The 24,878-nt window shown below is 41.5% G+C and overlaps 1 protein-coding gene across 2 annotated transcripts in view; it reads right to left on the minus strand.

Annotated features, from left to right (window-relative positions):
* ACOT12 (acyl-CoA thioesterase 12) overlaps nucleotides 1-22,373 on the minus strand; it is a 37,730-nt gene extending 15,357 nt beyond the window's left edge. The window contains exons 1-6 of one of the 2 annotated variants that reach the window (XM_037903174.2): nucleotides 21,928-22,372; nucleotides 17,176-17,245; nucleotides 12,531-12,591; nucleotides 11,353-11,454; nucleotides 8,819-8,963; nucleotides 3,243-3,399 (exon numbers count right to left, since the gene is read on the minus strand). In XM_037903174.2, coding sequence (XP_037759102.1) covers nucleotides 3,243-3,399; nucleotides 8,819-8,963; nucleotides 11,353-11,454; nucleotides 12,531-12,591; nucleotides 17,176-17,245; nucleotides 21,928-22,063 — 671 coding nt within the window. In that variant the 5' untranslated portion in view covers nucleotides 22,064-22,372. Of the gene's footprint in view, nucleotides 1-3,242; nucleotides 3,400-8,818; nucleotides 8,964-11,352; nucleotides 11,455-12,530; nucleotides 12,592-17,175; nucleotides 17,246-21,927 lie in introns of both variants that reach the window. The other variant, XM_043546984.1, reaches the window with a different exon arrangement.
* Between the last annotated feature and the right edge of the window lie 2,505 nt (nucleotides 22,374-24,878).

A 24,878-nucleotide genomic window follows, 5' to 3' on the forward strand; every position in this document is an offset into this window, starting at 1 on the left:
AAAATGGAATATATGGCCTTGTAATTCTTTTTTCTGTATTGGTACAGCCCAGGATTATTTGGCATACTTAAAGTAATGAGGTCAGCACAAATTAGAAGTTCACAATGCAAGCCTAATTTAATCCCTAGATTTCCCATAAATGACAGCACATTCAGCTAAATAATGGCACAGAATTTGGGTCTCAAAATATAATACCACTGCTATTGTGCTGCTTCATTTGCAATGCACTTTACAAACATTTAACTAATTAATCCTCACTCCTTGTTATAAACCTCACATTGGGCCAAATTATGAACCCCTTACTCTCATTCATTCAGTAGTACCTTACTTCTCAAAGAGTCCCGCTCACTTAAACAGGGCTACTTTTGGAGTAAGATATTGTTCAGTGTGAGTAAAGAGTTCACAATCTGGACCTATTTGAGTTAGTGAAACTTCCTCAGGGCCAAAGACGATGTATCTATGTAAGAACTTCAGTCCATACATCCTTTTTACCTCTGATGGTTTCTGCACATTTATCAGAAATTAATATAGTTTTGTGCAGTATATGATTATGTGAAACATTAATTAAAAATTCACCCAAATACAGCCTGCATTATTTTGTAATGACACTAGGGAAATATGTCTTTTTTCTAAAAGTTGCATGCAACAACTGAAGCTGAGTCTCAGAACTGGGTTTTGAAACATGCAAAAAGCCAGTTAGATGTACAACTGGCCATCTGCTCATGCAGAAATCCAAAGTTGTATGCCTAACTTCTAAAAATCAAGACTTAAAGGTATATTAATTTAATATAAATTCTCTTATTATTGTTGTTTACCTCATCCTTCCATCCCCCATACCTTTCTGTTGTTTATTATACTCACTAGTCTCTCTTTTCTCAATTTAGGCCCTGATCCTGAAAACACTTAATCACATGCATTACTTTGCACACCTGAGTTGTCCCATTGGAGCTTTGGAGCCCCACTGGATTACTTAGAATTGCACTTGTGATTAAGTAGTTACAGGATCATGATTTTTAAGTTTGTAAATTCTTGTAGGGGGACTTTTCTATTGTTCTTCACAGCCTTAAGCCCCAGTCCCAACTGGGGCCTCTAGGTGCTACTGCAGGATAAATAATAACAACAATGCAATTTATTTCCTGACTCTAAAGGGCCACATTCTGCCTTCATGAATGTGCATGAGACGCCCATCAAATTCAGTGAGAAAAGCAGACATACATAGTACAGAATTTCATCGTACACATTTTTAGCCTAGAAATGACAGTTTTGTAGTAGTCTCAGCTCTTAATTCAGTTGCGCTCTCTGTAAACTAATGTACCAGTATTGTTAAATGCACACAATTATCTGTTGCTAATTAATTGAATAGAGCATCTTTATAATAGACTAATACATTAAATGACTTTGTAATTTCATTAAACATAATTTGCTCTTCCTATTTAAAATGCTAAATGGGTATCTCATTTACTACACTCAAAGTAAAGATACAATATTACCAAAAATACCAACGGGACGAAAGGACGTGATTTTTTTAAAGGGGGATTTTTCCTAAATATGAAGCTCTATTTTTCTAAAAAAACAAAGCCCCGAATACTTCTATTAGTCATATAAAATATCAGAAAGGACAGCCCTGGTTCAAATGGATTTTCAATTACTGCAATACTGTCTTTAAGCTGCTCAATTTCTGTCACAATTTTTAGAAAGGGGAAATAACCTTTTGAAAAAACCTTTCTGTGGGTGTTTTAAATTTATTCTTCAAGTATTGCTTTTTCCCTCTCTCTTCCCCACCCTCTGCTTTCCCCATCTTAGCCTGTGGCCATAGCAACACTAACTGGTACCTACAAAGGTCAGAGCTAATTGTTGCCTTATAGAAGGTTTGTAGCGAGGGCAGCTATTTCTCAAGCATAAAATACAAGCTCTCTTTCCATCCAATATTGTCTCTGCCATGAGCTATAATTCCTAAAAGTTTCAACCTGATAAATCATGTTAAATATTCATAGTTCCAAATAAACTATTTTAACTTTCAGGTTAGTTGTGTATTGATATATCAAAGGGAAACAGAGCCTGATATTTTGGACTGGGTCTTGGGTACACTGGCATAAATGAGGAGTAATTCCTTTGAAGTCAATGGAGTTACACACTGATGTAAAATCAGCGTGTTTTCTATTTTTAATAAAATGAGCTGTTTATCTAAGAACTAAAGAGAATCTCTTATCGGAACAACTAACTGGCTATGAATCAAAATTATATGAATAAGGAAAAGGAATGGCATTTAATTATTAAGGTAAAAAAGGAACACATCGCTAGCCTTCCTGCAATGAAGTAGGTCAGGTGGTGTGTGAGAGGAATTCTGATAGAAATTCAGGTCTCACATACAAAGAAGCTTTGTTTGTGTGGAGACCAGTGTCAAGGCTGAGGTGATGGAACCCTCCAGCCTAGAGGCAGAAGGCAGAGCAGCTGCGCAATTGGGCCACAGCCACTAATGAACCTACAAGGGTAGCAATAATACTTTGCACTTTTCATCTGTAGATCTCAAAGCACTTCACAAAGGATGCTGGGGAAGCACTATTGCTCCCATTTTACAGATGTAGGAACTGGGAGACAGAGAAGGTAAGTGACCCACCCCAGATAAAACAGTGAGTCAATGGCTAGAATAGAACTCAGTTCTACTGATTCCCATGCCAGTCCCCATCCACACCTCCTGGTAGTGGCTCTCATATTGTTCAGACCCACTGGCCACACTCAAGTTTATCTCTGCTATGTATGGGGGGCTGCAGACTGTCCTTGAGCAGCCTCTCCATTTTAAGATTTCATTGATGCTGGGCCAGAGGATTTGACCATATATGGAAGGATATTGTTGTGGTCAAGGCACTGCACTAGCCATCAGGATCTGGATTCTATTTCTAGCTCTGCTATTGACTTGCTTTGAAGCCTCAAGCAAATCACATAATCTCTCTGTCCCTCAGTTCTCCATCTGTAAAAAGGAGATAGCAATATTTCTCAGCAGTGTTGTGAAGCCCTCAGATGTTCTGGAAATGAGTGCCATAGAAAAGCCTATATATAAATATGTAGACATCCCCTGCACCTCAACAGGAAGAGAGATCACAATACATTTTATTTTCACTTCTCATTTGTAACTAACCTCTGTGATGCCCTTAACATTAAAATGATGAATTTGGAATACTTTTGATTTTCCACACAGCATGTCTTTTCAGAATCATATAGGAAGACGTCAAACAGAAAAGTACCTTGCTGAAATAGTAGCTACTGTCTCCATCCATGCCATAATCTGGCCACCAAATGTATTTCCATGATGGTTTGCATGAGGAGGCAGGACAAGTTCAATGCTCTGCACATGGGTTAGATCAGTTGAAATAGTATCTTCCTCTGTATTACTTACATTATCTGAAACATGGTAACAATACATTAATGGGATAGTTAAGTGAGTAGAGTTATTAGCTGTCCCAAGAGGGGAATATACCCTTTCCCCATCATTGTAGGGATCTATTGACTTTTGGTACAATTTTAAAAAATGACTGTAGGGAGAAAGAAAACCACACCAGGGAGTGCCTGAAGCCAAAAGGCTGCTCCTTCTTTCAATAATAGCAACAGCCTGAAGCTCTTCCAAGGTGCAAGGGCACCATAGCCTCTTGTCTGACAAGGGAGCAGAATGGAGAGAAACAGAACACCCTGGGGGCAGATCAAATTCTGTTAGGAGGGATGAGAAGCTATCCTTCATACAAAAGCTATGTTAAAAGCACACATTCAGGGAACCAGACAGGTATGCAGCTCTCCTAATTGAAAATGTAGGCAACCTATGTATGCCAGTAAATTTTCCTTATTACTCTTGCTTGCTCTACTTAATCTGCAATGTGTTTTATAAGTAAGTACAGTTTATTATATACTTTTGATATGAGTTGCAGTACTAAAAATTGCTATACATGTGGATTTAAGACTGTAGAAAATTATTGTATCATGTTGTACTGTATTACTTGTGAAATAGTGTGTGTTCATTAAATACTATATTATAGTGACTAGCCATGCACTGGGGGCAGAGGTAGGGTTGTGTGCACAACAGTAACATTGCCAATTCATCTTTCAAGTGTTTAACCATACAACCTTAGCATTCTCTTACTGAAACTATTTCAATGGACTTACACGTGTATTTTCATCATAAGTATGTAAACATACTCATAAATATGCATATTACACAAGGTCTAATTAAGAATCTAGGGATAAACTGAACCCTTGTGTAACTCAGTGAAGGTACATCAGGGATGAATTTGGCCCTCCAATGTCTTGTGTGAGAGGACTTAAAGATCACACTCTTTTAGGTCTCAAGTCAGCTACATACTCAAGCATATGCATAACTTTAAGGATGTGAGTTGTCTTACTGAAGTCACTGCTTAGAGTTACATGTGTATTAAGTACCTTGCTGAATCAGGGTCTTGACTGTAAGGTGCTCTGAATTTAAAAAAACAGTCTTTGTATTTTCAGTTACATCTTGATATAATAATTTCAAGTATCAGATGTGTCAGTCGTTCCGAGCATGGAACAACTTCTGCACCACAGGATTTCATATGACCCGAATTATGTCTTTGGCTTCTGCCCTAGTAAACTGTGGTTTACGATAATCAAATAACCATTTGGATGGCTGATTACCTTGCACTTTGGACCTACTTAAGGAGTTGTATAACTTGCATTCAGAAGACAAACTTCAGTTTCTTGCTTGATGTATTTTGTATATATTTGGAAGCTAACAATCTTCACATATACTAATCTCATTTTTTATCCTATTTTACTTTTTATATGTCACTGTAGATGTTGAACAGCTGTGACCAATTGTAGAAAATATCTAGAAAATTTCCCTAACGCAGCTAGGGCCATGGAGACTGAACTTACTACTCTCTGATTGCTCTGTGGTGGTCTTAGTTTTCCTACCAGAAAGGTATCATCATGACAATGTAAAGTGTCCATCCTGAGTCCACACAACCCAATTAAATTGTGAACGCAAGTATTATATTTATAATAGATGTTGTTTTTCCCTGTAGATAATTTATTTGTGACTGAAGTTCATAAACAGAGATGTGTACTTCAGACTGTAAATACCAAAAAGTTTCTTAAACATTTGTGAATAATTTCATGTTTTTGGAAGGGAATACAGCGACTTTGATTCATGTCATTTCAGGACAGAGATAAGTCTGGGAAATAGAGGCAAATCTAGGTGAAGAAAGAAACCAGTTATGCTTCAGTTTTTTTCTTTTGGTCACATGAACGCTCTACACTTTTTCTGCCAGGATTTAGATTACCACTCTGAAGAATTTTTCTTCTGTTTCTTGAGAACAATCTCCTCACATGCACATAGTTCCTATTGATTTATTGGAAAGCTATAGGCATCAAGCCAAATGGATTTCTCCTCTTATGTGTGTCTTAACTGGTGCTATTGGACTTTATTTCTCCACTGCAAAATGCAGCTTGAAGTATGAATGAATTCTACAAAACCCTTAAAAAAAACCCCTAAACCTGCAAAGTAAGGGTATTTCTACACAAGGGGTTTAAGCCAAAGTGCTTTTATGAGCCTCAGGTAACTCGCTGTATTCAAGTCATCCCAACAGTGTGCCCACAGAATGCCTGTTCTATTTTCAATCTGCATCGTGTGAACACATGGCGGCAACTTTCTGTGAACTGAGAACATAGCATTCTCTGGGGATAGCCCACGGTCCTTTGCTTTGCTGCTGAGCATTGTGCGCCCTGGGATTGTTTTCACTGTGAATTGTGGGAAGCCATGTTAGTTCACATTTTTAAAAAAATCCCGTATTGTCTCTATCTCTGGCCCATTGTCTCGCACCCTTTTAAAGTTGCTGTCAGCCAGCATAGACCACCAATGCTCTGAGCCACTCTGGTGGCAGGCGTGAATATGCACAGGCTGCTTGGGCTGTATTACAGCACTCAGAGCCAGATGAATTCTGCATTGGACTTCACCTGTCTCACCACCACATGGATGATATGGGAGCAGGAGAATATTCTGTGGCAGCAGCAGGATAATCTACAGTGGTGGCAGCAGGATGAGGCAGACGAATAGGAGGATGCCAAGCTGTTGGAACAAGAGGACCAGTTTCTGGATCACCAACAAGCATTCAGTGCTATTCGGAACGCAGGAAACCAGTGTGGATTGATGGGAGAGGATCGTTCGGCAGAGCTGAGATGACCAGCACTAGCAAGAGAGCCTCAGGATGCGGAGGGCCCAGGACATTACTGGTGGCTTTGCACACATGGCATTCCCAAGCTGTACTGGGGCAACTGATGGAACCCATGTGCCTATCATTTGCCTCCCCCACCAGGGTGCAGAATTCCGAACAGAAAGGGGTATTGGAGCACCATACAGAATGGTGGTCAAGTGTGCCTTTGGCCTTTGAAAGGCAGATGGTGCTGTTTATGGAATAGGTTGGAAGCAACAGTGAAAAAATGTTCCAGCCATTATATCTGCATGTTGTGTTCTGCACAATATTGCTGAGAGCAAGGGGGAAAGCCTTAATGTTGGGTGGGAGAGGCCAAGGAGTGGAGACTTGCTCAGATGTTCGAGCAGCAGCAAGGTGTCCCACAGAAAACATAAATACAGAGGGGAATGTTGCCAGTGAGCCTACTGTTTGTGTTCTGAGTCACAGGCCTGCCCATGTTAGCTTGTGGTGGGGTGGAGTGGATTGGGATGCAGCCACACTTTCCTTGGCCATTGCCACAATCTTCTGGGAAAGCTTCATTTCTTTCTTCTTCTGGGTCCTCATGTACAGCCTCTACCTCTTAGCCAGCCTGGTTTTCCCCTATGATTCTGCCATTCTGACATCTTGTCCCATGTCTTCCTTTTTCTCTCCTTCAGGTTGGCCATCCTGTCAGCAGTACACAGAAGCCCTGTCCTTGATGATCTGGCAGTTGAAGGCGCTGTGGTTTTGGGAGTGGGGGGAAAACCAGTTGTTTATTGTTCATGGCACAGACAAGTCATGACAGCTTTTTTTAGTAGGTACAGCATATGTGACTTTATCTCCAGCTGAGACTCTTCCCATTTTGGGGGGAACCTCAGAGATGGTAACTTGTGTGAATGTATGGAAGGTGCTGAATGCATTTGGATTTCAGTCTACTGTGTCTGCTTTCATGCTTTTAGGGATGGGGTGATTGGTTTGTTCCAGGTTTGTTTTTGCAATTTTGTTTGTGTGCCAGATGCTCCTCTTCGGGATTAGAGGTTTAAAGGGAGGCTCATGGGGGGGGGGGGGGGCGGGATCTGGATAGTAATTCCTTCTGTATGACCATTAGGCTGTGAGATATTTCTCAGTGTTAAGTTCTGCTATGACTCCCCTACAGACACGGAGAAAGTGTAGAAAAAACAGATAGAGTCCTGCAATGACTGTCAACTAGAATTCATGTTACAGAGCATTTGTACTTCAGTGAAGAATAGTGCTTTTTGTGCCTTCACCAGGCATGCAGTGTGCATTTATACCTCATGAAAACTACAAAAACTAACCAAATTTCTTTTCTGTAAGCCCTGTCTCAATAAAATGTTGAATTTCGCACAAATGAATGCTTTCGGTGTTTGAATCTGCCACTGGAGGGGAGCAGAGAGGGACAGGTACCTTCTGTGATTGCACCATGCTGGTGGGTGCCATTTTGAAACAGAACAGAGAGGGTGGGAGGAAGGCGGGGGCTCTTAGCTCACATCAGCCAACAATAATAATAAATAATACATTGTAAAGATAGCTGCTTACATGCTGTAGTTCCCTCCAGGGAATCTGACTCTTCAGTCCCAGCCTGGGTTTCTGGATGGGACTCGGAAGGGTCCATTGTAGCAAGGCAGGACTGGAGCTTACTTTCCAGCTCTTCATCATCAGGTTCCTGAGGCACAAAAAGATCCTGGCTCTCAGGGGGCATCCTCCAGCTCAGCCTCCAGTGGGTCGAGCCAGTCAGCCTTGGTGGGGGGGAGGAAGAATGTGGGCAGCATCTTGGATGGGTTGTACTATAATTGTATAGAATCGTGTCCAGTTCATCAAAAAATGGTCAGGTCACATGTCTTCTAACAGATTGTCTCCTCTTATTCCTCATTCCAATGCATTTTTTTCTGAGCTGCTTGTTCTTTATCCAGCACTGGTTGGCGTCCCAGTCATGACCCCTCTAGGACATCTGCTTTGCAATGTCCACACAAAGTCCTTACTCCTGTGGCACACCACAAGAGCTTCCTGCACTGACACTTCTCCCCAGGTGGCTGTGAGATCCAGGATCTCAGCACAGCTCCAATTAGATGTGTGAGGCATGTTGTGGGACTTCTGCAATGCTATGTGGTTGTATTGCCAGAATAATGATATACTGGGATCGATGAGCAAAGAGGCATAAAAAAGTGGTGCACAGCAATTGCGTGCGCATGAGCAAAAGATCTAACTAGTCCACTTTGCAAGAGTTCTCAATAAATGCAGAGTTAGTTCACAGTAATGGGTTGCATCGTCTGTATGCAAGGTTTTCAAACCAGATTAACTCAATTTGATCCAGTTTTAAACCCCCCATGTAGGCAAACCCTAAGTGAAAAGTAAATGTGAAATGATCAACTCACACTTGGGCCCTGATCCTGCAACCTTATACCTGGAATCCCTGCAGGACAGAAGGACAGAGAGAACCATCATGGAGAGTTGTTGTCCTCCACACCCTCACAAACCTGGCATGCCCCTTGCTAGCCCCTGGATTCTTATCCCCAAGGGTTTTTATATGGTTTTGCCCCTAGTCTGAATTGGTCGCTTGGGCTCCCCTCTGTTTGCCCATAATTACTGGTTGTGTCTGCTTTACTGACCACAGTGATAATCTTCCATATTACTCTCTTGCGTTAGGGTCTCAAAGACATGTTCATGGTCCAGTCGTATTCTTCTTCTCTCAATAGCCAGACTATGCTCCAGATGATCTTGTGGAGACAGAAGCTTCACTGGTTTTAAGTATACCTACACAAATGAAAAGAAGCTGTCATGTGACTGTATAATCATACCTAAGTGTGCTCTGAACTGCACTTTGAGCCAATGTCATTTAAAAAGTACACTGGCATCAGCATTCTCTAGAATTCTTGAGTGTAATTTCTGCAGTACAGCAACTCATATTACTACGGATGAGGAAAGAGTTAAAGTTCAAGTAATTATGCAATATCTAGGTTTTCAGTTTTAGTCCAGAGTCATTTGCCAAAATTCAATGACAAGGTGTTTTTGTTTTGAAAAACTAAAAATACAATCAACTCACCAAAACCTACTTTGTTTAAAATGCTTCACAGAAAACAAAACTGGAAATGCATTTTCAAGTTATTCTGAGGATTTAATATTGTGTGTTGTGTCCCAGTTGCGCATTTAACCCCTATCACTACTTGTGCTCAGATACGCTCCTTTGAAAATGCCTTAGCAGCACACTTTTACAAGCTGTTTTTCTAACACTCTCCTTCTGCAGGTGAAGCCCTTCTGCCTCCAAGTGTATTTCCCTTTTCACACACACTGCATGTGCAAAATCCATTTATGCGTATGGGTAGAATTGGTCAGTTTAATGGCACAAACTGTTTGAACAATGTTATCTAAACAGGGGACAGACGAAAACAGCTGAGTTGCAAGGAACAGCTGCTTTCTGTATCCAGACCTATCCTATGGTCCCTTCCATCTAGGCCCAGAAGCTTCAACAAGAACAGAGTCAACATCCTGCTGCTCCAAAACCGCCTCTCCCCTGGACCTACTGTCAGCAGGGCATGGGACTACACCAGTTTTCCTCACTTCATGTTCTCTCTCTCAGCTTTGCCCTCTCCCTTTCTAAACAACTCTGCCTCCTTCTCCTGGGGGGATGTTTGCATCACCAATCCCTGATAACACTTCTCTGCCTTTGATTCTTTTCTCAAACCAGCTCCTTTCCTCCACTTCCATCCCTGCTCAGAATCTTGCCAATTTTTTCTTAAAACAAAATTGCCCTCCCTTCCAGCAGAGTTAGGTAGTCACAGGGTTACCATATGTCTGGGGTTTCCCAGACATTGCCTCTTTTTTGATCCTCCGCCTTCTGTCTGGGCAGATTTTTCAAATAAGAGGCAAGATCCAGGTTTTTTGTGGGGCAGATTTTGCAACTCAGAAAGAGCCCCAATTGGTCCCTCCCCTGCATCGACATCTGATTAGTACCTCGCCGATCCCACGCTCCCAGCCCTGGGGGTGGGGTGGGGAGAGCCCCACAGGGAGGTGCTGACTGATGGCTGTTGCTGTGTCCTGGGTCTGAGCCAGACCCAGCAATGACACTGCCCCCCACCTCAAGAATGAGAACACAGGTACCCCCTCCAGCACCCCACGTTCCCCCTCCAGCACCTCCCAAATACCACTCCCAGTACACATACACACACCTCTTCCAGCAGCCTCCAGGTTGCTGCTCTAGCACCTCACTCAGATTTCCCCTCCAGCACCCTGTCCTAGATTTCTCCTCCAGCACCCCCCAAAAACCACTCCCAGTAGACATACACACCTCTTCCAGCACCCCCCAGGTACCCTATCCAGCACCTCTCAAATACCCCCCAGAACACGCACACACCCTTCCAGTACTCCCCAACTGTAGCCCCTCCCAGCTTTCCCCTCCCCACCCCCCCAGCAGTGTCCTCTTTTTGGGAACCTTAAACATGGTAACCCTAGGTAGTCATTCTTCCCTCTTCCCAAACTTGTCTATAAAGCAACAACAACAAAAGTATAATAAATAAGTGGGCTTTTAAAAAGGTATAAAAAGTTAAAGTTGTTTGCTCCAAATGCTGAAATTCTGATGGATTTTGAATTGAGGTCTCAAATTCTCCTGCTTGAATGGCTGCCCACTGAAGCTGATCTTAGTTAATCATCACCAGTTTCATCCTGAAATGACCCGTTTGGAATGTTGAGCTAAAGAGGCGTGAACTAAGGGGTTGGACACAGGATCAAGCCAATAATAAATAATAATACAGAGTATTTATATAGTACTTTAATGTTCAAACATTAACCAATTAATTTAGCCTCTAAACTTTTTCAGGCAGGTTTCATTTTACGTTTGGAAATATCTGTTTTACCAACTCTGTCAGTAAAGTTGGGATAAAGATGCCAATTCTAGTAAGGAAGAACTTGCAAAAATTAAAAAGTAAGGATCTATAAAGTGGGAGAAAAATAGCCCATCATGAGGTCATAGAGAAGGTCTTTAAAATATTCTTACAGTCTGGACTTCACATTATTTTTCTGCCATCAGATGAAACGAGTGGATAATATCATCTTTTTTTTGTTGTCAGTTTCACAATAATCAAACGAGACATTTCCCAAAATCTCTTTTCATGCCAGGATTAAATGATTTCTAAATTAAATGAGATACCTTTTCATCACCAACTGGTCTTACTACATATGTAGAGAAAGCCACACTAATAAGTTTCTGAACACTAGTCAAAATATCCTGTACTGTAACCTTGACACCAACCTAAAATGAAAAAGAAAGTTGCCACATTGTTAATTTCTAGATAAGACATCAAGTCACAACACTTGTAGAAATAACTGTTGTCTTGAACTTACATCTTAAAGGAGTAGAATGCACAGACTTTTCACTAATGTCCTAGTATCACCAATACGCTTCATGAATATTTAAAGCCATGGCAACATATCTGTAAATGGAGGCTTAGCAGAACCTCTAAAAATAGTACAGATATTTAAATTTGGCTTTATGAACTATGACTTCCATTTACTTATGTGCCATTTCAGTACCCTGCTTGAATCTTTAGAAGCAGTAGGACTTGCATCAGCAAAATTCTGTACAACTCTATAAAACACAATATGAAGTGAATGACTAGTGAAATGCTTTACTAGTTCATCTGAAACAGACATGACATGCATCAAGTCTTTGGTCTTTAGGATTTTTAGAACACTTTGGAATACATTCTCCCATCGATGCATTCATATGACTCCCATTACAGCTAATGGAAATTGCACAGGGGCACAGAGAGGAGAAGAGACCACTTGAGGTTCAGTTCTGATTTCAGGTACGTGACTGAGCAATGTATTACTATGTCTGTTACAACGTAAGCAATAAGTGACATTGACACATCTGAGATAAGGATCTTTGTGTCATGTATTTCAAAAACATTAAGAAATCCACCTATTCTGTGAGCCTTTCTAGCCATGGACCCTGATCCAAAGCCTATTGAGGTCAATGGGCTTTGGAATGGGCCAATATTGACTATCTACCCCACTTTATATTTTGTTTTGTATTATGCTTGCTAATGCCTTTAGACCTTAACCTCTTCAGGAGACCTTATATTAGTCTGGCATAGCTCACCCATTGGACAGCAATGTGCTATAGAAATATAACAATCATTTAGGTGCACTTGTTTCATATGAGGATGATGCACATTATTTAAGAATCTTCATTAAGCCCCTTCTGAAATTAATACTAAAGTTACAGTGCTAGAATCTTGTTCCATTATCTTTCTCCTCCTGCCTCTCTGTGCAGCAATTTGTTAAAGAAATAAATTATAAAAATGAGAAATGAATATCACTTACTTCCATGCTAGTAGTGAATGCTCGGTTTACCTTTGCTTTGATGATGATAATTTGTCCAACTCTGTTAAGACAAGTGTCATCTCATTAAGTTGCACAATTATTACATGAACTGCACTATGATCCACCACCCACTAAAGTCAACCGGGGCCCTTCCATTGACTGCAATTTACTTTGGATCAGGCTGTATAAACATCTGTCATTTCAGAGGTCTGTCTGTGTAACATAATGGAATACCACCAATGGTAAGCAATATTACATGCCAATGCACGTGTTACTGATAATGCACAAGGCCAGTAAATGCAACAACAAATAGTTAATTGTAGAAGTTTTTCTCAAATCAAACTTTACTGGGAACTTCAATAAAGGAGCTGCTGAACCAAACTGGAGTTATTCAGAAAACTGTATAGACTTAATAAGAGAGTACCTTTATATTAGAAATATACCTATATGCACCATTATGCTGTTATACCATTATACACCAATCTCAAGTCCAGTCAGACTGGATTTCACTTTTAAGTACACAGGCACATATGCTTGTGAGGTTTGTTAAATCAGTGAGTGTACATATATGCACAATTGCAAAAGTGGGTACTGATATCTCATTTCTCAAGCTATGCGTAGGCTGATAGGGCAAAATTCACTTTCTTCCCCACAAACAAACCCAAAGCAGGCTCTGTTCTGTGATGCCCTGAGAATGCACTCTCCAAATTGTGGACAGGGCCAGGGTTGCAGCATGCCTCCTCTGTGGCTGATATTCCAACAGAGAAACTTAAATAGCAAATACTGTCTCTTCACTTTGTTAGATCCTCAGTGGATGTAAACTGGCATAGTTCCACTGACTTCAATGGAGCTATGCTGATTTACATCAGCTGAGGATCTAGCCCAATGTATACAATGGTGCATACACAGGATACAATGGGCCTCAGCTTTAGTAAATCAACCTAATTCCATTGAAGTCCATGGAGCTAGATGCATTTACACTATATGGGGATCTGGCCCAGTGTGTTTATTAATTAAACTTGGAAGAAATGGTAAAGGGAGCAAATTTGTTTAGGTTAAACTAAGGGTCTCAAATTAATCATCTCACTTCCAGTCTTTTGGAAAATCATTCTGGTGGAAAATTCTCAACCAGCTCTAGAAACAATGAAGATGGTGGCCATCTTTGCTGGGGGCAGCATCACTTTCATCTGCAAAGGCCTAAGGAAGACAATAGCCATCTTGCTGCTTTATTGCTACTGACAGTGATGGGAGATGGGAGCCATTCTGGATAAGGGCAAAACTTCACATATTGAAGGAAGAAATCAGAAATTCATGAGTACCCTTACAACAACTAAATATTGTGAGTGTTAAGAACACTGTTGAATAATTTGGTCTGTTACTAATAATACAGATAAGGAGACTTTTTAAAAATATGAGTTTTATCTTGACAGTGTGCCTTTAAAGTCTGAAAAGCTTTTGCTTAGGAGACCATAAAAGGATGCTTCATCCAGAAAATTGACAACAAATTCTATTTCTAAACGATAACTATTTTTCCCTGCAGTGAAACTTGTCTCTATTATAAAAATAATTTCAAACTATTTTGCTGATCTTGTAACATTTATATTCTATTCTGAGGATCTTTTGGAACATTAGAAGGGGCCAAATTCTTCACTGGCAAAAATTGGAGGAAATTGTGTCTATGTGGAAGGCAAATATAAGCTCTTGAGTAGGTGCTAGTCCTGCTCTCCATACTGCTCCTAGGCAGTTGAGTGAAATATGGATCTACAATCACTTTGAGTCCTGCAACTAGGCAGAACTAATTTATGTGGATCAAAATAGCCACTGGGTCCTAGAATTTGGGAACCAGGATGGGCACAAAGCGGTTTTGCCACCCCCAATCTCATTCATGTCACACCTTCCTCTCCTACTTATGCGCCCTGGCATAAGAAACCAAAGGACTGGTCAGGTGTGTGTGTCTCAGGCAGAAATTTGCATAAACTGAATTTGGGTGTTGTGCACAAAATTCCTCTGCTCCTCCTACTGTACTGCACTGGTCAGTGCAGGCTTGCCTCCTGATTGCTTCTGATTTTCTGGTTCTCTCTCATTCTGCTAAAATGAAGAGGTTCAAGTTGGTCGCCCTTCCCTTTCCCAATATGGCAGAGAGACTAGTGTTCAGTCATTTTAGAGGTCAATTTCTGAAATGATATCACAAGCTAATTCCATGACATTTTTAGAAGCAGTGAAATAATCTTCATTATCTTTATTTTTTTAATATGTTGTGCAGGTAGATTCCTCTAATTTGCTGCCCGGACATCGGAGGTCACAACATTTCTAGCAATCTGATTTGTGGGGTGTCTATAAGGCAGACTTTGCAATATGCAAAGGTGAGGAAAGAAGAAATTAATTGCCTTCTCCTTTGGTCCCACTCTCAGAATAGGATATATGAGTTACAAAGCTTGCCTCAGACTGAGAGCCTCTGAAACAATGGGACTCCAAGAAGCTGCCTCTCCTTCAGCTGGCTCTGGGCATTTGAATGGATGTTCAAGAACACTGGTCATATAACACTGCATTTTAATTGATGGGAACATTTTGAAATGTACCAGACTGAGAGGTTTTGGTGGGGATACATGGTGAATAAAAGAATTTAAATCAGATTATTTTAAATCATACAGTGCTCATGCTATTACTTTGAGCTCACACAGTGTAAAAAGACAAGGAGCAGGAATTCATTCTTTGTCGTGGCATAAAACTAACTTTCCCAGTATACAGTTTAAGTTGCAGAAATTTCAGTTTCAAAGTCAACTGAAAAGAAGTAGTCACAGAATAGATACCTCTTCCCAAAAGATTTGGTAAGCTAATGTAAGTGAATGAAACATTAAAGCAGGAAACACTACACACTATTATCAAGGTTAAAGGGGATAGTTATTAATTATATGAGAAGTTTAATTAAATCTTCTTAATTATACATGTTCAGCACATCACACGGTAAGCACTACTCCTCTCAGGATGTTAAAGCTGATCTATGGCTGAAACACAGTTAAAATATTTAAGGTCTAATTCTGCTCTCAGTTACAAGAGTGAAAATTCCATTGAAGTCCATGAGGGTGGCATCTCTGTACCTGAGAGAAAAATGTGACAGTTCGTTTGTAGGACCTTTTGTTCACAGCTTTCCAGAGAAGTGGTTTTCATTAGAAAGCAAAATGGAAAAGTCTGTAGTTGGGAAGAGGACTCTTGAGACTGGCTTTGTGAGGGAAGTCAAGGACCTCTTAGGTCTCTTCCATGTGGCAATGTTTATGCATGTCTCTTCTCAATCTTACTCCTGGCCTTAGGTGAATGTGGGTTTAGAGGGCCCGATATTCAGCACTATGAGTGCACAAATGTGTGCTTATTCTGAATGCACAATTGCCAATAGTTACTGCAATTACACCACTTCTGTAATCTTGCTGACAATTACCCAGCTGTATGTGCAACTGTGATAATTGCAAACTCCGCTACAAGGATTGCATCGAGTGGCACATGCAGTCTGCCAGGCTGGACTTAATGATATGGGAGGATATGGCCCACGACAGGCGAGCTTGGCACTCCACTACAAAGGAAGCAGAACGAGTAACAGAATATTATCATGCCACCTTGGCCAATAGGAGAAGGGAATGTATACACTAACTTGGCCTGGCATGTCTCCTGAACCCTACATGTGGAAACTGATTTTTAGTCATAGTCATACTCGAATACGAGCAACAGTCATTATTATTATTATACAGTTCTGAAGACAGGGCCCATTCCATATATCCTGCCTTCTAAGAATTCAATATTGTAGCTCAGCACTTAAAAGATGTCAATGTTCCAAGGGTTAATTATTTTTTTTTAAACCTAGCTACATCCAAAAGTACATTTTTGTCCTGGCTCAGTGCACTAGTGGTGCAGTAGCAAATTTGGTATCTATATTTTTTAAAATGGGAGTGAATCTGAACAAGAACAATGCCTTTTTTAAAAATAAACTCTTAATTAAAGAGTTAATGTATGTTCCCCATTGTTAATATCAACTGCAAACAGTTGGCACTTACAGCGCAAGACTTTAGCCTTAAGAAATCTTAGTTCCCTGGCTGAGAAAGAGTTAAAGCAGAAGTGAAAGATTTTTTAACCCCTGCACTATCCTGTGGATTCACTAAATATACAGAGTTTGCAAATATAAAATTCCTCTTTTATGCCTTTCTGTTACATGGATAATTTTTGTAAATAGCTGAAGAACAAATAAAAAGAAAAGAAAGAAATTGAAAGAGAGCTTGCACCTTTCAAAAATTCACACAGCATCTATAATTGAATGTATTCCTCATTCAAAAACGAATAAAAAAATGGCTCGTAGTATTCATTTTAACCAGGGGCAAAAGTCATTGGGCCTTACGTTTCTGACCTGTTTTCTAGTTTATAGGGTCAAAAGTAACTACAGTTTATTTTAGACTTTGTGAAATTGATCTTTGCCTTCCAGCAAATGGGAAAGTTAAGCCCTAGCACCGTAGGCAAATTTCTAGAATGAACCCTGTGCCTGCGGGGAAATCATTGAACCACTATCTCAGATTTTATATGCCTTGGTTAATCTCTGTTAAATAGAAAAAAAAAAGAGGACTCTAAACTGATAAGGTTTGATAATTACTATACAGGGTTCTACCTGGCAGTCTCTTCAAATTGTATGTCATCCACTGACGCTGTCACACAGGACACACCAGCATGTTTTTCAGCTTCAAAGAGAGAGAGATAAGGTGCAGAGTTACTACACTCGATATACTGCTGCAAACATCTCACATATACATATATTGTAAAGCACAGTGGTCCTGATTCTCCTCTCGTCACTTCAATGTAAATCCAGAGTAACTCCCCTGATGTAAATAGATTAGAATCAGTGTTTACCAGGAAATATCAGGCCTGCATCAAGCAGGAGACCAGAATGGATTATTATAATGATCCCTTCCGGCCTTAAAATCTATGAATCCATGAAAATTGTGGGATCTTACTCTAAAAATGGTTAACTAACAATCCAACATAAGAGTGAGGATAAGTACTTTGCAGGAGAAAAACATCATAAAGACCTGATAAAAAAGTATCATTGGCATTGTAATTGTAAAAAAAAAAAAAAAAAGTATTTGTTTCATTATCAGACAAAGGGTTACAGCCAAACAACTGAGGACAATGCTGATGAGAGTTAAAACATCATTTCAATTTACATATACTGACCAAAAAAAAGAGTTATTTGTTTATCTGTGCTTAGATATCTTTGGAGCTGGCCAGTCAGTGCTTGGTGCAAGACTTAGGGAAAGGAAAGTTGGCTTTATGCTCTCCTGATCCTGGAGCTGACTGAGTCCAGGACAGTTCCCAGTGTAAATTAGAATAGTCAAATGGCTTCTTTATTTACGCCTGGATTCTGACATTTTGGCAGCAGGGGATTACCAAGGCATAGCAGCACCCAAGCCCATGCTCCCTATGCCAAGGGACTGTGAGAGGTGGTTGTGTAGGAGTCACTATGGAAGCGCTATATCACTCAAGGATTCCCCTATGGAAGCGCTATATCACTCAAGAGGGAATTTTCAGGTGGCAGGATCTATTGGCTTTATAGCCACTTAGTACTGCCAGATGCAGCAAAAAGCAGCTGGAGGAAGGTGGCTCTGGGTATTGTAAAAAGGAAAACTGAAGGGATTTAAATCACATTTTTTTTTTACCTTAAGCTGTTTTTCCTTCTTGTTTGGCTTAACATCCTCGTGCCCCTGAGGCACCTTCTTCCCTTTAAAGCAATTCTTCAAACAGCAATCAATTAAAATAAACCCCACTTGCTTTTCTCCCGAAGATAAATAAAGCTCTGCCATGCACTAGCTGCTATGACCATGTGGGTGAAGACATGTCACATTCTTGAGTTTTCTTTTTGATTTTTAAGAAACCAAATCTGTAGTCCTTATTCAGTGGCAAAACTTCCATTGATATTCACTGCCACTCAGTGCCTGCAGAGGGCCCTATGCATTACTTAAGCCAAGTGTTATTGGCTTAGTGAGTCCTCTTTGCAGGGGTAAATTTAATCCAAAGTGATTGTGATTTTTGTCTGGGTCGGGACTGAAGGACTGGGTTAATTCTATATTACTGCTTGAAGGACTCCATTCTCCTATCACCCCTGTTCCAACTTACCGATTCCCTCCCTCAAAAAAGTATATGTAGGTATACAGATATCGCTCATGGTAATATCAAGACAAGTACATGACATACCTATGTAATCATGTGATCTTGTACTTTTAAGATTTGTTCTTCCTTCCTTTAGTCCCACAACTGTTTGTTATGTTCATTTGTGTGAGTTTTGTTTGATATTTAAAGAGTGACATATTTGTTTGTGAACTTCTGGTTGTTAAAATCATAAATAATAATATTAATATTTTAATGAGGAAGGCTAGTTTTGAGAAGGAAAACAACTCCTTTGCTCTTAGAGCATTAGAACTTGAAATCTATTTCCAGTAAGCATCACTAATAGGGACAACAAAAAGGGGAGAAAAGTGAAATACAGGGGCAAATCCTCAGCTGATGTAAATTGATATATCATATGATAAATTATATCAGTTGAGGACCTGACAATTCAAAGTAGGGAATTAATCTAACAGGCCTTCTTAGATTAGGCTTCTGCCTGTTAAAATAAGTAGTACTTGATACACCAGGTATAAGGGTAGAATACACAGCCCTGAATGACTATTTTTTTAGAAGAAGTAAAAAGCATGTTTATGAATAGCAAATAGCTACATACCTAGAGCAAACAGCTACATACCAGATTACTATGCAGGACAAATTCTCCAGGACCCTCATATCTTTCTATATATAAATAGTAGATTAAATAAAGCTGTTAAATCACTAAAAGTTGCAAATACCTACACAGTGGTAATACTACAGTGTATGGAGATGCTATTCAGACACAAGATATCTGCTAATCTCCTCAATGCTTATAATAGACTATTTGCTAATATATGGAGTGGCACCTGTAAATGAAGTTCATGGACAGCAGAGATGGCAAAGAGTTGAATTTGCTTAAGATTTTAAATGTAGCATTGCAGTTTAAAAACAGCTAAATTGATAAACATGCATTGGCATACTGTATATACACACATATTCTGTATACTGTAGTTTGAGTATGGGCAATTCTGTACCAAATGGAAATCAATGCATTTAAAATTGGAAAGACAGAAACAGAACCTTCTGATCTCATTTTTCATTGTCTCAAATCTTTCCACTTGTTCTTCCCCTTTTTCTACTTAAATGGGACCACTTCATTTTTCTGTAATACCCTTGACAATCTTAACCTCTCTAAGGCATTTCTGAAGGCAGCACTTATCATATTATATGTAGGCAGAGTTCCTGGCAAATGGGTTTTCTCTGTCTCTCAGATTTGACTGTACTCCACTAGTGCTTTTGTCTCCTTTCTTCCCATTTTTTCTCTTGTCTATTTCCTTCATCCTTTTCTCTCTACTGTTGCTCTCTTCTCTTCACCTTTTCCAGAATCCTCTACCTACTCATCACATTGTAATCCTCCTCTCCTTCCCCTTTTCTCTCTCACCTATATGTCCTTTTCCCCAAGTTGTTACTTTCTTTTGATCCCAGGATTCTCCCTCTCTCATTACTGCTCCATGACATCAAACACAGTTTCATTTTAAGGGGTAATGGAATCCGTAGGGGTTATTTTAGTTGAGTAATCCACTCCTAATTGCTAGCACGAGTGAATTTTCCTCCTGGACTTCTTTCAGTAGTCTGTAGTGGGCTGACATTTCTTGTAAGCCTTTCTGGCATTACATTGCCACTCAGTCGCAAGTTGCACAAGATTGCCTAGTAAAGAGGGAGGGCAAGAGAGGGTCTTCAGATGTTGGCTGGAGCTGCCCTTGAAAGAGAGAGAATTGGCAGATCCGGAACACATCCACCAGGATTTAGCAAATTATGTACAAGGGCAGTAATTTGATATCATGCAATTAAAAGAAAATAAAAATACCTGTAAACACAGCATCTATAATGAGCTCCTTACTATGTGAAATAGAGTTCCAAGGGAAGTGGTGGAAGCCCAGTGCTTTTGAACTTTTAAATGTGAAGTGGACAAAACATTATCAAATGTACTGACGGGAAAATCTTACATGATCTAAACCTCTATTCCACTTCTCATTCTAAGGTTTAATTGAACAATTTTCATTCTGCTCCTTTCCCATAATAAAAGAAGCAGTGGGACATTGTGAAATTAAAAGGCTACAATTTTAAAAATGGGTGAGAAGAAATACTTTTTTCCAAGCAAACTACAATTCACTTGTGGAATGTATGGCTCCCGGATGAAGAGTTGAGATGAGATGAAGAGTTCTGTAAGAATTTTTAAAGAATTCAATATTTATATGAACAACCAGAACTTTCGCAGCTGGAATAGCTAGTTCATATAGTTACAATGGCTCTCAGTCCTCAAGCTCCAGGTTCTAAAATAGTCACTTAATGGGAACAATTTAGGAATTGTCTCTGTCCCTTCCAATAATATAGCTGTGTGTAATTGGCCTAATGCAACATATCCCCACTGCCGCACACAAACACCTTCTGAACCATCAAGTGTAGGTCACCCACTGCCAGAGGCAAGATACTGAACTGGATGAACCAGTTTCCAGCATAGGAACTCCAAGTATAAGTGGCTACGAATCCAAAGGATGGGCTCCTTCCTTCACAGCAACAACAATGCTCTCCAGCCCCATGGCTGGGCGCTCCAGTCTGAGCCATTACCTCTGGAGGGGGAGGAGGCTGCAGCCTGGCTGGACAACAGGCTCCAGGGAAGCCAAACTAGCTCCTCTTGCTGGTTTAACAAGAGCCCCTGGCAGGCCACGTCCCTAGTGGAGCTTTCAGCTCCCAGGCAGGGCCAATCCCAGCAGACACTGGAGTCCCCATCTCTGATGAGTCTCATCCTGCGCTGGAGGGACTGTGCTTGAGTGATTAGAAGAGGGAGGAGCTAGAAGTCAGGACTCCTGGGTCCCTTGTCAGCTCCTCCCCCTGATTTGCCTTGGGAAGGTCCCTTCCCCCTGGAATCATAGAATATGGCAGGGACCTCAGGAGTCATCTAGTCCAACCCCCTGCTCAAAGCAGGACCAACCCCAACTAAATCATCCCAGCCAGGGCTTTGTCAAGCCGGGCCTTAAAAACCTCTAAGGAAGGAGATTCCACCACCTCCCTCGGTAACCCACTCCAGAGTTTCCCTCCGTGCCTCAGTTTCCCCCTGCAGCCAACGTTCAGCCCCGCTGTCCGGCTCCGGGGCCGCGGGACGCCCGCTGGAAGCGGCAGAGCGCTCCCCCGGGAGCGGGATGCTGCCGGGCCGCTGGAGGGCTTCCCAGGCCAGGCGGCAGCGCGGCGCTGAGCGCGGGCTGCCCGCGCGCCGGCGCCTTACCTGCCAGGCAGGCGGTGGTGTCGATCCACTTGAGGAGCTGGCCGGCGCTGAGCTCCCCGCGGTGCGTGGCGTGCGCGGGAAAGATGGTCTGGCACATGTGCACCTGCCCGCTGCTCGGCCCCTCGGCAGGCTCCATGGCTCCGCCGGGGCCCGGGGGCGGCTGCTCCCTCCGGGGCCTCCGGCTGCGGGCAGGCAGCGCTGGCGGAGCCCAGGTTCCTTCGCCTCTTCCTGGCGCTGCTCGCACAGGGACCGTCCAGTCCCGTCCCGTGCCCCGGGCTCGCGTGTTGTGAGCTGCTCCCGCGTTGCTGAGACTCAACGGCCCGCCGGTGCCCTGCGCTTTGCTCTCGGCTCAGCCGCCTCCTCCCTAGCCCCGCCGCTGCACGGGAAAGTACTTCAACCCCGAGCGCGGTCCCTGCAGGCTCCCTGCTCTGAGCCGCCGCCGAGCCCTGCGGGCTAGGAAGGCGCTAGGGTGCATCTCAGCGCCCCGTGCAAGGATGGTGAGTAGGGGTGAGGCCTGGCTTGAAAAGGCTCATCCTTCAGCCGATCTCCAGGTGAGCGGCATGGTGGAGGCATCGGGGATAGGGCTCTGAAAACACCACTCACAAAAAGCGAACAGTGTGAAGAACCATTAGGAAAGGGGTAGATAACATGACAGCAAATATCATAATGCGACGATGGAAATCCATGGTACGCCCACACCTCCAATACAGTTCCATTTGCCCCATCTCAGAAAGATATATTAGAATTAGAAAAACTGCAGAGAAAGGCAACAAAAATGATTAGGGGTATGGAACAGTTTCCATAGGAGGAGAGATTAAAAGGACTGGGACAGTTCAACTTAGAAAAGGGGAAACTAAGGGGGATATGAGAGAGGTTTTTACAATGATAAACGATGTGGAGATAGTGAATAAGGAAGTGTTATTTATCCCTTCACATAACCAAAGAACCAGGGGTCAGCTATGAAATTAATAGGCAGCAGGTTTAAAACAAACATTAAAAAGTACTTCTTCACACAATGCATAGTCAGCCTGTGAGCTGGTTGCCAGGGGATGTTGTGAAGGCCAAAAGTATAACTGGGATCCAAAGAAATATATAAATTCACAGAGGACAGAGCCATCAATGGCTATTACCCAGGATGGTCAGGGACACAACCCCATGTTGCGGGTGCCCCTAACCTCCAACTGCCAGAAGCACCTGGCATATGGCCACTGACAGAAACAGGCTACTGGGCTAGATGGACCATTGGTCTGACCTGTGTGGCCGTTCTTACATTCTTATTCAATATGCAGTGGCTGCCACTAAAAGGTCAACATCTGCTGATGCCCACACCCTATGGAGGAAAACATTGGCCTCTTGGAGTACGTCTGCATGAGGATAAAAGATCCAAGACATGGAGTTAGCTGACTCCAACTTTGCAAGTCCCAGAGCTCAGGCTGCAGCCCCAGACCAAACATCTACACAGCAATTTTTCAGCCCAAGAGCCTGACCCACATGAGCCCAAGTAAGCTGACCCAGGCCAGCCGCAGTATTTTTATCCCTGTGTAGACATACCCATAGATACCAAGCTGTGGTCGAGGAGTCTTACTATAAAGCAGTTAAGACATTCTCTTCTAACTTTAAACTAAATAACAATGGATCAAATTTTAAATAGAGATGGAAATCATTAGATCGGTGCAGACCGGAGAAACTTTGAATGGGGTTAGTGATCATTTTCATGTTAGATTAATAGCACCTAGCACTTTTCATCTGGGGAGCTCAAAGTGCTCCTTACAAAAGAGAACACGTATCATTATCCTCATTGGACATCAGAGGAAAGTGAGGCACAGACAGGTTAAGGCTTGCCAAGGTGAACAGCGAGTCAATAGTAAATGTAGGCAAGGATTCCAGCTATCCTGACATCCAGACCAGTTCCCTATTCACTGAATCTCATTGCCACCCAGACTGTTTATACTTACAGCATTGCCTGGTGCTGCAAATACATTTTAGCAGGTCTTACTGCTGAAATATTTATAATCTGACATAATTTTTTTGAACTCTCATTCATATTGGCACAGCCTGACAGCACCACCAATGTGTGTTGTATATGTAAGTGCCCCTTATCACTGTGAATGTTGATGTTTTTTCTTTTGACATCTGCCTCTGCAGTAATGACCCATAGGTCAAGCATCTCCTGGCAGTTAATAACTGGCTGGAGGTTTTGCAGAGGACCCATCCCAAGAAATGCCCATCTCAGATGTCATTCCTCCTATTCTAAACCATTAATACATAAACACAGTAAAAAAACAGTAAAGTATTTGCCTTTGCATGGGTCATAGAGTCCTAAGTTCAACTGCATGTTGCCATGGATACAGTGTTTGGGTTGCAGATATTATTTATTATGTATTACAATATTGCTTAAAGGCTTAAGCATATGAGGTGCAAGGGGGAAGCATGGAGGTGTTTGTTGAAGAGGCAGAACTAATTGATGGAGAAGACTGGCATTGCTGGCAGATTCAAGGCAGCAGTCTATGACATGTTGAGATAACAGAGTGGACAAGCAGAAAGGGCTAAATTGTGGAGGGCCTAAAAGAGAAGCTTGTATCTGATGCAATGTTAATTTTTTCCCAGCAGGTAAAAACCAGCACAGGCATCAGTAAAAAAGAGGATTTCATTCTAAGTGTTTCATGAAGTTTGAGAATTGTTTTATCCTTTAATTTTTAAGACCTAGCGACATCCTTTTCTTCATTAGTCCTTACCACAAGCTTTGCAAGTTTATTAAAAACATACGCGAATGAATTTACACACAAACGCATTTAAATGATGTTGAGGATCCAACTTTAATCCACAAAACAAGGAATTACTGAGTTTTAGGCTGATAAACCATCTTTGAATGGGCCTTACCAAGTCATAGTTTTGCAGTGCTGTAGAGATTCTCTTCCCTCATATTTGTTACCATCACTACACTATGGCAT

The sequence above is a fragment of the Chelonia mydas genome, chromosome 5, assembly GCF_015237465.2.
Source record: "Chelonia mydas isolate rCheMyd1 chromosome 5, rCheMyd1.pri.v2, whole genome shotgun sequence".
Lineage (NCBI taxonomy): Eukaryota > Metazoa > Chordata > Testudines > Cheloniidae > Chelonia > Chelonia mydas.